We start from the raw sequence: 13,108 nt of genomic DNA, 5'->3' as shown, positions 1-13,108 counted from the left end.
ACAAATACAAAGATAGTTCGAAATAATCCTAAGCATTTCGTAAAGCTTATTAGTCTTAGATAAAACCTTTAAATAAAAAGTAGTGGATAAACGCAAATTTAACGTCTTTATTACCTTGTTGATATGAAATGAAATTTCCGTTCTTCCCTCTGTCAAATTGCCCGGCATGGCCAAACGCGTAAGGCGCGCGACTCGTAATCCGAGGGTCGCGGGTTCGCGCTCGCGTCGCGCTAAACATGCTCGCCCTCCCAGCCGTGGGGGGCGTTATAATGTGACGGTCAATCCCACTTTTCGTTGGTAAAAGAGTAGCCCAAGAGTTGGCGGTGGGTGGTGATGACTAGCTGCCTTCCCTCTAGTCTTACACTGCTAAATTAGGAACGGTTATCACAGATAGCCCTCGAGTAGCTTTGTGCGAAATTCCAAAACAAACAAACAAACAAACCCTCTGTCTAAGGTTATATATATATATACCTCCATTACGTTCTAGATTATATATCTAATAATTTAAGTGTCGTTAATACCATATAAATACTAAAATAAAATTAGTTATCCGTATCGTACGGGTTATTCATTAACTTCATATGGTGTGTTACGAAACTATTAATTTATTATAAAAATACAACGATTTTAAACACCGTTTCCGTATTAAGAGAATGTGTTTTCCTTGTCGTAGCCGCGCATCTGTAAATTCCCCAGTCTTCACGGACGAAATCTCGTACTCGAAGAATCGATTTTCCACCAACACTACGAACTTCGTACCGGTAACCGTCGCTGTTTACTATCTGGACAGTACAAAGCGGACACTGAATATGGGGAGTGTTATCTTCATACAGATAAGGTCCTTTTATCTTCTGCCACACTGTATTCTGAAATAGTGAACTGGTGTTGGTTTCAAACAATAAACAAAAGGAATATTTTTAATGGACCATCTAAGTAATGCGTTGCTTGTGTAAAACAAATATTGATAAAATAGAATGCAACTATATTTATTGTAAAATTAACTGGTATTCCCTTGAAACATTAGCCCAATGAATGTTATATCTGATCGTTACCGCCAAAAATAAAATGCACTTTCTCGCTTTGGATACTATTTCTAAGGAGGAAAAGGTCAAAAGCACTTGACCCTCGCAGGCCATCAACAACAAACTTCCGACAAAAGACAACGAACGAACCTACCTGTAAAAGATGGATACACCACGGTTTCTTGAAAGCAAGCAATTATACTAGCGTTCCATAAAGAATGAAAGCCAGCAAGAAAACCAAACAACTACCACCAGATCTATCTGACCAGCTGTATAGGGAAAATTCTGGAAAACATAATTAGTAACAGTCTCTAAAATTATCTAGGAATCACCTCAAAATTACCAAAAATCTAATATGGATTCAGAACATTTTGACAAACAACTGACAAACCTAAATCATTATTTAAAGTTTCGACAGAAATCAGTCCACTGTCGCATGTTTTTTCGATGTCACCAACCACTGTCTGGCACAATGGTCCTAGGTTCTGCAGGACTGAAATTGACCTAGCACGTGGAATTATTCGCTGGTTATCTAACTTTTTGGAAAATACAAAAAGTAAAATAACACGTTCGGAGAACCTACTCCAAGTATTTTACTTCAGAGGCGGACGTTCACCAAGGAAAGGTAGCTAGCCCTATTCTATACACCATATATGTAAGCAATATGCTCCTGAAAGACCGAAACTGAATATTTTTAATCACAATTCGTTGACAATGTTGTGATATGGAAAAGTGCTCACCACCCCATCTCATCTATAAATCATCAGTCACAACTAAACGATATAATTACATACTGTCAAAAGTATCGAACTAAAATAAATGTCCCTAAAAATCAACTAGTAGTATTTTTATTAAAACAAACAAGACATAAAAATAGCCTTAACAATGAGTTATGAATGAAAGAATTTAAAACAACTTCAGCAAAATTGTTAGGCCTAACCAAAGATTCTAAATTAACGTGGATTAAACATACAAGTAATATATCAACAAAAGTTTGGAAATCGAATAAATTATGCAAAGAGTCTATTGGGTAAAAACCATGGAACCACACTAGATAATATTATCAAAATATACGAAACACACATAAGCCCAAGTCATAGAATACGCATATCCAGTATGGATAACCATATATAAATAAATTACAAACAACATCAAGCTTATTACTTACAAAATCCTACAAGGTACTACATATCACAAATACACAAATATGCAACTTATGACGAAAGATATTTGCATATTTCCCGAAATTATTTTATGAAAAATTGACGTAATAATAAGCTACTGTGTGTACTCAATCGCTAGTACATGCATTATGTAAATAGACCTAAGCACCTCGTGCCAATTAACATATATTTTAGAAATAAAGACTGAGCAATTTACAGCAGTTTTAACCTAAGCGGAAAACATTTAAAGAGTGGTTTATATGTAAAATATTCTCAAATTAGGTCATAACTGGAAAACTTTTCGTGAAGTACAGGACGATGTAACATCGAACATAAGTGACGGTGTGTACAACACCAGAATGTAACTCCGGTATCTACATGGACATTGGCCTGAAAGGGGTCAGTGTAAGTGATTTACTCTGCCCTTCATATTGTATCTATAATTACATTCAACAGTAGCCATGTAACATAGTATAGGATGGAGGAAGAGGTCAACGAATCTGATCCTCTCAGGTATATAAATATCTAAATCCCGACAAAGAGAAAGCCTTGAATGCCAAGCACTTTAACCAACACCCAAGCAAGATAAAATAACATAAGCACAAACACTCAACACAACAACTAAACAACAACAACCAAAAACTAAAGAACAAAAAAACCAGTAAACACCACCAAAACGCGCAAGCAACTACAACACATAAAAACAATTATACCATAACAGAGAATAAAAAAAACATGCTTGTGGACATCAAAAACATTTTCACAGAATATTTGAAACCAATATAAACCAAAGACTGTATAGAACTGATAACAAACATTGCCAAAAACACATCATATCATATGTACCACAGATAATCACATGAGCCACAGAATATGTATTCTCTTCTTAAATTCACCGTCCTACATATTAACACTTGTTTCCAAGAGACATGAGCTTGAAGACACAATTAAACAAACTAGTCCAGAAATAAGTGAAAGATTATTGTGTACAAATAGTAGACATAAAACATACGGTTACACAACTATCAGAAAAGCTCAAATAAACAACCAGGAAACAAATAGAGGAATAGTCCTGTTATATAAATTAAACCTATCTATAACATAAATTGAGAGTAATAATGAATGCATAACAACCTAAACAACCAAAGTGTTAGAGTACCAGGGATTTGTTATTCCTCAATAATATAAATAGACACAGATTTACTGAACAAAATATTTTCCCATAATCAAATATTCATTTTGGTAGGAGACCTAAACAATAAACGTAAAAAAACTTCAGATGTAAAATAACGAATGCAGAGAGAGAAGGCCTGGATGCGTTATAAGATGGCGGCCAAAACCTATCATTATGTCTGACAACGTTTGAAGGTGGGTGATATACACTAGGTGTCTTTCCCCTAATTTTATCACTTCAAAATTGGGAATGGTTAACATAGAAAATCCCCGTGTAGCTTTGAGCAAAATTCAACAAATATCTGATCCTGGAGAAAAGACCCTTTGACGAACTTCTCATTACTAAAAATTTTAAATACGTATTACAAGTCCTTACAAGTTCATTTCACATGTCTTTAACTTCATAATGCTAGATTAAAGTCATTACACAAGTGTCTAACTTTACAGTAAAATTCTTAAGCTCAATACAGTGATAAGTTTTAATTTCAAACAAAACAGCTCTCAGAATGTCATAGAAATAATATGAATGTCAAATGTAAGTCTCCTCAGCACATTGAGGAAGAAAACGTAGTTTCAAAAGAGAGTTAATTTGATACCATAGAAACAAGTAGCAGATGGCACCATAGTATGGAAAATTTCAGATAAAGATTCGTAGAGTGAAAGTAATCACCGTCTTAAGAATAGGTTCGTCAGTTGGAGCTAAGCGCACTTTAGCTCTAAGAAAGTCACACAGTTTCACAAGTGATAGACGTTGATGCAGGTAAACATCCAAAGAGATTAAAATTTGACAGCAAAGCTGAAAGTTTATACAAGTGTCCCTAATTCTGAACTGACAGACTGAACGAAATACAACTACTCAATAGCACATACCGCCATCTCTTGGACTACTCTTCTCTGACTGAATAATGGAATTTGATTTGTTTTTAATATAACATCATTTTGTTCTTTAAACTATTTTAACCTATTTTTTATATAAATAAATAAAACACTAAATGTTCATATTTCTTTCTTCTCATTTTACGTTCTTTTTATTGTTTTTTGTTATCAAAGGTTACATGAAGAAAACTACGTGATGTCTGTTTGTACCTCAATTTATTAAAAGACAGAAATATTAGTTATATCTACAACTACTGAACCGGACTCCACACAAAAGCGTGGATGGATCACGACCTTATTTGCGGTATTATCCACAGTTGTATAAATTGCCATTACAAATCTATACTCACTGATACGATGTGTATTCTAGGATCATTGAAGTCGCACTCTAAGTAAAGATCCCGAAGGTCACGAGAGAAATACACCCTTCCTTCACCTAAATATTGTCCTGGATACACATTGATATTCTCACCTTCTTCTTTAGGGCATCTTCTGCACGAGTTTGGGACTTGGAAATGCATAGTGTCCAAAGGAAAAGAGCATGACTTACAAAGATAAACTGGGAGACACCTCATACAAGGATGGGTAGAACGGCATGCAGTACAATGTCTAAGTGTGTGACATCTCCAACAAAGGTCATTAGAATATTTCTTGCAAAAGTGAAAGTTAGTGGCGTGACTGTGTTTTCGGTGTGATGTGTACTGTCCTCGAAGAGACGGGATCTTTCCGAAATATACACCAAACTTCATAGCAGAACCCCTCGAATAATGTCCTGGCAATGGTTCTGGATTAGGGTAAGCACAGCTCCTCCAGTGATGTCCTAGCGATTCTTTATGATCAACGTCAGTGAGACTATAAGTCGTGCAATGTGAAGTGTTCCAACTTTGTTCAGAAATCTTCAGGGTACTCTGATGAAGGTTTATTTCTCTAGTGGATGTTAGACATATTGTGCAAGGTTCAGAAAGTCTAAGAGGCCTTTTTTCGTCAGGTTCTGTGGTAACAAAATCAAGGAGTTTTCTATTGAAACTTTTTACTGGCAGTGAAAAGAAAAGAAAAATGAACACAGACAACGACCGAAGACAAGCCATGTCTGTTACTAGGTATTTGTCTGAAGTGAAAACTGGTTTTTGGTTTTGAGATATTAAAGGATTCAGTCATTTTCATTAAATAATGTGAGCGATGATTCAGTTTGTAGATCAGTCAAGCAAGAACGTCGTTTGTATTCGTTACAAACGAATAACTGTTTTCCACGTAACCGTGTAGCATGAATTACAAAGGATGTTAGTAAATATCCTTTCCCTAATAATAATAATAATAATAATAATATATATATATATATAAGCGTATATATATATACCACATTATCAAAATATATTTGTGTTTAGGAATTTTTCATTAATTCTCCGAAAAGCATGCATTTTCAAAGCGGTGATGTTTGTGAACGTATTATGTGTTTAAGAAGATTTTTCAACGAAAACATACGAATCTCAAATCTACAATTGTTAGAGAAGTATAGACAAAGTAATGGTTCTTTTCTAATAAACATGCGAGTAGAAATAGTATTCCAAAAGATCTGTTACCGTAATTTCCAAACAGTTCAAATATTTCTTCAAAGAGTTTAATATAATTTTATTTTACTTACAAGGTATTGGAAAATGAAAAACTTGTAGAATATTTTTAAAAGAAATATATAAGCGTAAATACAAAGTTCCATTGTAATAAAAAACTTAGTATAAGGTGAGTAGATGAAAGCTATAAAAATTGTTTCAAAAATTTAGAAGCGTTTAACAACTGTTTGTTTTTAATTAAGCAAATGGATGGACTCTTTATGCTCTGCCCACTACTATAATCGACCACTACTATAATCGAAACCGGGATTTTAGCATTTTAAGTCCGCAGACATTCCGCTGTACCACTGGGGGAGGGGTGTAATAACTTTCATAGATCTCATAATTAGCCTAAAATACAATCCTTTAGTTATCATAAAATCTCGTTTGGCTACACTCGTACAAAGTAATTTTTTTAACTCCAATAATCACCTAAAAAAATGGAAAATATCATTAGCTATGAATTAGTGGTTATTCAACAGTATTTTATTGTAAGTTTGTAAAACGTTTATTATATAAAAAACGCACATAACAAAAAACTTACTTGGGAGTTTGACATGATTGTTTGTACACTGTTGTTTGATGAAAACTCAGGAAGTGCTGATCGTCTGATAACTTATCTTTGAACGAAACAAAGTAGCTAGTGGAGGCTGTAATGACAATGAACAGAACAGAACACGAATGTTATGGAACGTAAGTAGTTGGCTAAATAAGAGAATTTTATTTCGTTAAGGGAATTAGATGACTCACGCCACCATACGTAAATATTTTGACCTAAAACTCATTAGGTTTAGCGTGCATTTTATAGTCAGCATTTATATTGCACATTCGTTCTTATGTTCACGCCCTCAGTGCACAATAACACATATAGATCACTGTGTGCAAAATCCAAGTTGGACCAGCTTGTAACAAAAACAAATAATATGCCACAACTCTGCGACATAACACCCCCTAATATCTTTCATCTATCGTGTTATTCAGCTGCGAACGTGTGCACTGTAACGTATTTAATTTATTTTAAATTAATTTTAATGTCGATATTTGTTTTAATTAATTGTATATAACTTATACACATATTATCTAAATCTGTAGATTATTCTCTCGTATGTGTCATGTTTTCTTATAGTAAAACCACATCGGGCTATTTGCTAAGCCCAACGAGGGGAATCGAACCGCTGATTGTAGCGTTGTAAATCCGTAGACTTACCGCTGTACCAGCGGTGGGGTCGCGAGTGTAAGAATTAACAATGTACGATGTATGTAAAATACTAGTGATTACCAGTATTGTTTCCGATTGAACTTCTAAGACCTCGCCTTAAAGTTTACACATTGTAACACAAAAAGACAAAACAATTTGTTGGTCAGCTACGGTCGGTATACTATAAATTTACCTCGGAAGCTATAATTGTGATTAACACTCATTAATAGGAAAACTGTAGAATTTGACAAGGAACATTTATAGATTTCAAACATTACAAACTGTTAATTTCAGCGAATTAACTTCGGATGTGAGTATTTCTATAAAATATAATTAAAAATATAATTTAATTGTTAAACAAGATCAAAACCTGGACCTGACTGTCCTCTCATTGTATTTAGTCGGTGGCATATTTAGTAGACAATTAACGCATATCTCAATGTGTGTTATTCCAACTAGGCTATGCTTGAGATACGTATTTTGATACTATTTGATAAGAGAAGCTGCAATCTCTGGATTATGAAAGTTTAAGCAAAAGATTTGTGGTATTAAAAGAAAAATAAGAAGAGAACAACAAGATTTACCAACATAAAATGACTTTTTTTTCAATAAAACACTCGGGTCACGTTTCTCATCATGGTAGTCAATATGATACGCAAATAGATATAAATGTTTTACCAGAAGTTTGTTATAGTTCTGTTTGTAATACATTATCTATATTACTAACATTGTCGTATTTACGTTCTTCACACTTCACAGTGTGTGTGTTTTTCGTATAGCAAAGCCACAAAGGACTATCTGCTCAGCCCACCGAGGGGAATCGCACCCCTCATTTTAGCGTTGTAAATCCGGAGACATACCGCTGTACTAGCGAGGGACACACACTTTACAGAGATTTTCCATATTATCAGGTTTGGTCAACCTAAATGGAAGCTGGCAAGAGTGTGTGTGTTTTTCCTATAGCAAAGCCACATCGGGCTATCTGTTAAGTCCTCTGACTTAGCGTTGTAAATTCGTAGACTTACTGCAGTAGACGCTGGCAATATAAGTAAAAAAAAAAAAAGGTAATATCTATGTATTTTGTTATTGTTAATTTGTTGTGTTACTTTGCATGTGATGTTTTTTTTGTGTGAAAGAAATGAATACAGTATGTAGTACGATAAGATACTCATATTTCTTTGTTGAATCTTGAATTTTTAGTAAAAATACTTTATTAGAAGTTCTGTTGTTGTTGTTTTTACAAAATACTTATAATGTTCAATGAAAGATTTTCAAATTTCCTGAAAATACGTAAACCATATTGTATCCGACAATGTATCGATACAATCTTATCACGGCTTCGCGATATTCCTATTGTATCACCACATCTTTACTAAATACACACCAGATAAAATGAAAGGATATATTTGAATTATCAGAAACTGAATTTGACAGCTAATATCAAGCTGAATTTTATAAAATAAGACAAACTAAACACCTTTGAAGGTAAACAAACAGACGATTATCTGATTGATGATTAGATCAGAAGAACAAAAAGATACACAAGTGTCTGTTTTAAATGTTCGACTATTTATTTTAGTTTTCGTTCTTGAGGATAAATTTATATATTTCAGTAAACGGTTACTTTAAATGTACTTTTTTACCTATTTTTACCGTAAAATTGTAGTTTTGGTTATTTTGTTTCGTTATAAAGAATTTTCTTTATATTTAATGTTAATAATTTATTTTCCTGACATAATTGTACTGATTGTATGGGCGTGCTGTATTTATACTATGTGGTATGATATGTTTAATGGTAAATTGTAATGAAAGTTCTGATTTGTGGCTTTATGAGCAAATGGTTTTCCTACAAAATTATTCATTGTTAAATTATGACACCTTTTATGTTTCGTTGTTAAATAATTTTCACTATGGAAATGCATCTTAATTAAAGAGTTTCTATTTGAACGCATCTTTTGTTAACTTTTTTCTATAGATTATTTTGTTGTGAAAAGATATTCTAGTGTGACTATGTATTATTGAATTGCCAAAGGTTTTCGTTTATTATTATTATTTCATTATGCATTGTGTTTATTTGTTTCCCTACGACTATACGTGTTTGAGTTTGTTTGTTTTTTGAATTTCGCACAAAGCTACTCGAGGGCTATCTGTGCTAGCCGTCCCTAATTTAGCAGTGTAAGACTAGAGGGAATGCAGCTAGTCATCACCACCCACCGCCAACTCTTGGGCTACTCTTTTACCAACGAATAGTGGAAATGACCGTAACATTATAACGCCCCCACGGCTGAAAGGACGAGCATATTTTGCGCGACGGGGATGCGAACCCGCGACCCTTAGATTACGAGTCGCACGCCTTAACACGCTTGGCCATGCGGGGCCACATGTGTTTGAGGCAGAGCTAAAGAGAGCATCCGCAGGTGGCATATTGCGAAATGGTTTTCACTAAAGGCTGGCTGTGAAATAAAGGCGGGGAAGAAACTCAGCCAAATAAGTAGCTATGCTTCAGACAACAGTGGAATGTGAAAGTCTTCAGTGTCGCAGTAAACATATGTCAGAATCTCAACAGCTCTGAAGAAAATGAGGGTTGCATCTAAACAAAACTACCAACCATCTCGATCTTCTTGTCATTGGATCGAGGTCTTGTTTTGTGAAGAACCACGTAAAAGCTAGTTTACAACAACTTTTTCATAATAAAAGGAGTCACGTAACGGCATATCCCATAGAAACGATATACTTTTCAATATTTTTAAAGCCCTTCGGTTATCAAATAAAAATAGCAGTAAAAAATGTGAGTTCTGGAAGCTCCTACTCACAAAGTAGTATAAATGCACCAATATCGATAAGTTGCCTTACATTTAAACAAAATATGAGTATTTCTGACAGCTGCCATTGAGCAATCGTCTTCACAATCAATTCTACTTCCCCCCATCCCAAATGGAGAGTGGATTAGAAAACGTGTAATAAAATAGTCTGTTTAACCTTTTTCTGATTGGTTAATTGTATTCAGTGGGATCACCTTTACTGTAATCAAACGCAGCAAACTTGCAAAATCAATTTGAGACTTGGAACCTCAGCACATTCATAAACAATATTAAAGTTAACGCAGAGAATGCCACATTGCCTAAAAACTCAGCAAATATGATATTGACACTCTTGTCTTGAGATAGATATGATGAACAAGGGAGAGGCAACCAAAAGAAAAGGGAGAAAGTTATATCTTCTTCTGGATGAGTAAACATAATGAAGAATGGCGAATTCGTGTTATCAAAAATGAATTTATAAACCAACTAAAAAGAGTTTTATATTGGAATAAGTGAATCTGCATCTCAAACTAGCAGGCAGTCAGTATGCCTCTGTTATTGGTCCATATGCTTTGAATTTTGACACAGACCATGAAATCAAGTAGAAATTTGCTCCAACCTTGTATTCCAGAAGGAGAAAGATTAATTCATTTTGGCAACTTCAATTCTAGAGTTAGAAGGAACTTAAACATCTGAAATGAAACCAATGCAAAGAAAAGTGAAAAAGATTAATTCTAATGACATTCTTTTCTTAGCAAAATGTGCTGAACATGAACAACAATATAGTACACACACGCAAACACAAGACATAATGGCAACATCCACAACTTAAACTTTGGTATTTCATTAACTACATCATTGTCTCTAGCTGGAATTGCAAATTATTGGAATTATGATTGTAAAGGTGGCCACGTAATTCATGAATATGGCGGAAACTGATAACTGCTAAGCATGTACATCAGACTGATTTCTAAGTAACACTTGAGGTAGAAAAGATTCCAGTGGAAAATAACTGTTGAAGGACTTAAAGACCCAATCAAGTGAGATCTCTTCCATCAGTGTTTGAACAAAATGTAATTAATTGTAATCAATAGCAGTGCTTGGAAAGCCCTCAAATCCATCACCTCTGAAAAGACACTTTAATTATCTACCAGGAAACTTTAAGCTCGATTTGAGGAGAATGATCAGTAGATTCAAAAGTTGATAAGCTACAAGTAAAGGACCTTTAGCGCTTGGCAGAATGATATCAGCTCTGAGGAAACGAAACTGTATTACCTTGATCCAAGGCAAAAATACTAAGAAAGTTCTGTGACATGAAGAAAAGATGGTGGAAAGAGAAAGCTCAACTAAATCCAGTATCTCGCCAATATCCACAATATGTGTGGCTTCTTCCTGTCACCAAAATTGTCTATGATCAAAACACTCAGAGATCAGCCCCTTTGAGACCTAAAAAATGGAGTAAATCTGGTTAATGAAAAGAAGTTGTTGTTATTGAAGAGATCGCTCTCAACTACTTCCTTCAATAGCCAATCAGAAGTGAGCATGAAATAATTTTAATCATGTTTTGGACAAACCAAAGTAATCTAAGTGGTCCAAACCTAGTAGTCATAGTCGAACCTTGTAAGGTATTATTGGGCTTATAGCCGACAACATCGTTCACAGTGAGTTTTTTTCGTTGTTAAGCGCAAAATTACCCAATGGGATTTCTGTTTTGTGCTCACCCCTAGTTTTGAAACCAATTTTTTTTTAACTTATTAACTTCAGACCTCTTACTGAGCCACTTTGAGGGGCAACAGCTAGGGTGCATTGACACACTACATGCTGATCTTTTAAAGTAAGTACAATATATTTAGTTCGCGATACTCATTATCGGACTATTTTTTTTTTATCTAAATAGATAACTTGTTCTTACTCAAAGTTTATATAAATAAAAGGGTTGTTAAAATATTTTGTATTAATTAATTAGTGTAAAAACTTATTAAATAGATATTAATATATTTTAACCAAGTACAACACAGAAAAATATTACATTCTTTTTTTTTTTCTAATTCATTATTCTTTTTACCTTTCATTTTCACTATTTAACATTGCTTGCAGCGCTTCTAACAGTTGAGCTTGGAGTACTGGCGTACGAAACTAGAAAGGTTTGTTTTGTTTTGGAATTTCGCACAAAGCTACTCGAGGGCTATCTGTGCTAGCCGTCCCTAATTTAGCAGTGTAAGATTAGAGGGAAGGCAACTAGTCATCACCACCCACCGCCAACTCTTGGGCTACTCTTTTACCAACGAATAGTGGGATTGACCGTCACATTATAATGCCCCCACGGCTGGGAGGGCGAGCATGTTTGGCGCGACTCGGGCGCGAACCTACGACCCTCGGATTACGAAGCGCACGCCTTAACGCGCTAGGCCAAACTAAAAAGGAGGTAAGCAGAAGAGTACATACTGAATTTGTCATGTTTTACTTGAAATGAAAACTTAGTAATATCTTCGTTAAACAAATTTTTCAGATGTATTCGTTAAAACTATTGTAACTGTTTGTTCAAACAGTGGTAAAGTAGAAATTTATGAGGTAAAAATCCCTGACCTAATTCTGTGGGTACCACTAGTACTACTATGTTATTAGTACTAACTTGTAGAAATGGATCCTTTAAATTAATTATCTGTAAGCATGATAATATTTATCAAAAATACATTGCATTAAATTTGTAGGGTGTTATTTACATTAAACATTGCTGTGTTTATAAATCGGCGTTGTTTTCTTATTTTATTCTTGATATGATAACCTCCACAAGTAAATGAGTCATACGCTACTAGAATACAGAAAGCGAGAGTAAAGTAGGTAATGTAGGGTGTTATTTACATTAAACATTGCTGTGTTTATAAATCGGCGTTGTTTTCTTATTTTATTCTTGATATGATAACCTCCACAAGTAAATGAGTCATACGCTACTAGAATACAGAAAGCGAGAGTAAAGTAGGTAATGTAGGGTGTTATTTACATTAAACATTGCTGTGTTTATAAATCGGCGTTGTTTTCTTATTTTATTCTTGATATGATAACCTCCACAAGTAAATGAGTCATACGCTACTAGAATACAGAAAGCGAGAGTAAAGTAGGTAATGTTATCGGTATCACTTAAGGTAATCATGTGATATTTTAAAATGTTTAAACACCCTTACAGTATGTTTTATCATTGTTTTGCATTTGATTCAAAGTACTATTTGTGTAGTTTAATATTTCGGGAGCCGTTAGCTCGACTTAAAAA

At 34.3% G+C, this 13,108-nt stretch overlaps 1 protein-coding gene across 1 annotated transcript; it reads right to left on the bottom strand.

Moving 5' to 3' along the window:
* Nucleotides 1–585: 585 nt before the first annotated feature.
* On the bottom strand, nucleotides 586–6,606 carry LOC143255406 (uncharacterized). The gene is made up of 3 exons (XM_076511073.1): nucleotides 6,386–6,606; nucleotides 4,585–5,225; nucleotides 586–866 (listed from the first exon to the last, which is right to left on the bottom strand). The coding sequence occupies exons 2-3, from the start codon at nucleotides 4,981–4,983 to the stop codon at nucleotides 609–611; spliced, it is 657 nt and encodes a 218-aa protein (XP_076367188.1). The 5' UTR covers nucleotides 4,984–5,225; nucleotides 6,386–6,606; the 3' UTR covers nucleotides 586–608.
* Between the last annotated feature and the right edge of the window lie 6,502 nt (nucleotides 6,607–13,108).

This window comes from Tachypleus tridentatus, chromosome 1, assembly GCF_004210375.1.
Source record: "Tachypleus tridentatus isolate NWPU-2018 chromosome 1, ASM421037v1, whole genome shotgun sequence".
Classification (NCBI taxonomy): domain Eukaryota; kingdom Metazoa; phylum Arthropoda; class Merostomata; order Xiphosura; family Limulidae; genus Tachypleus; species Tachypleus tridentatus.
Note: the sequence above shows the minus strand (reverse complement) of the source record. Positions and strands in the feature narration are given on the sequence as shown.

Bases quoted from the DNA above. Each gene is read 5' to 3' on its own strand.
- LOC143255406 (XM_076511073.1), bottom strand. From the start codon at position 4,983: ATGAAGTTTGGTGTATATTTCGGAAAGATCCCGTCTCTTCGAGGACAG. The intron at 867-4,584 runs GTGAGTATAGAT...TCACTATTTCAG, and splicing joins CTAGAATACACATCGTATCA to AATACAGTGTGGCAGAAGAT.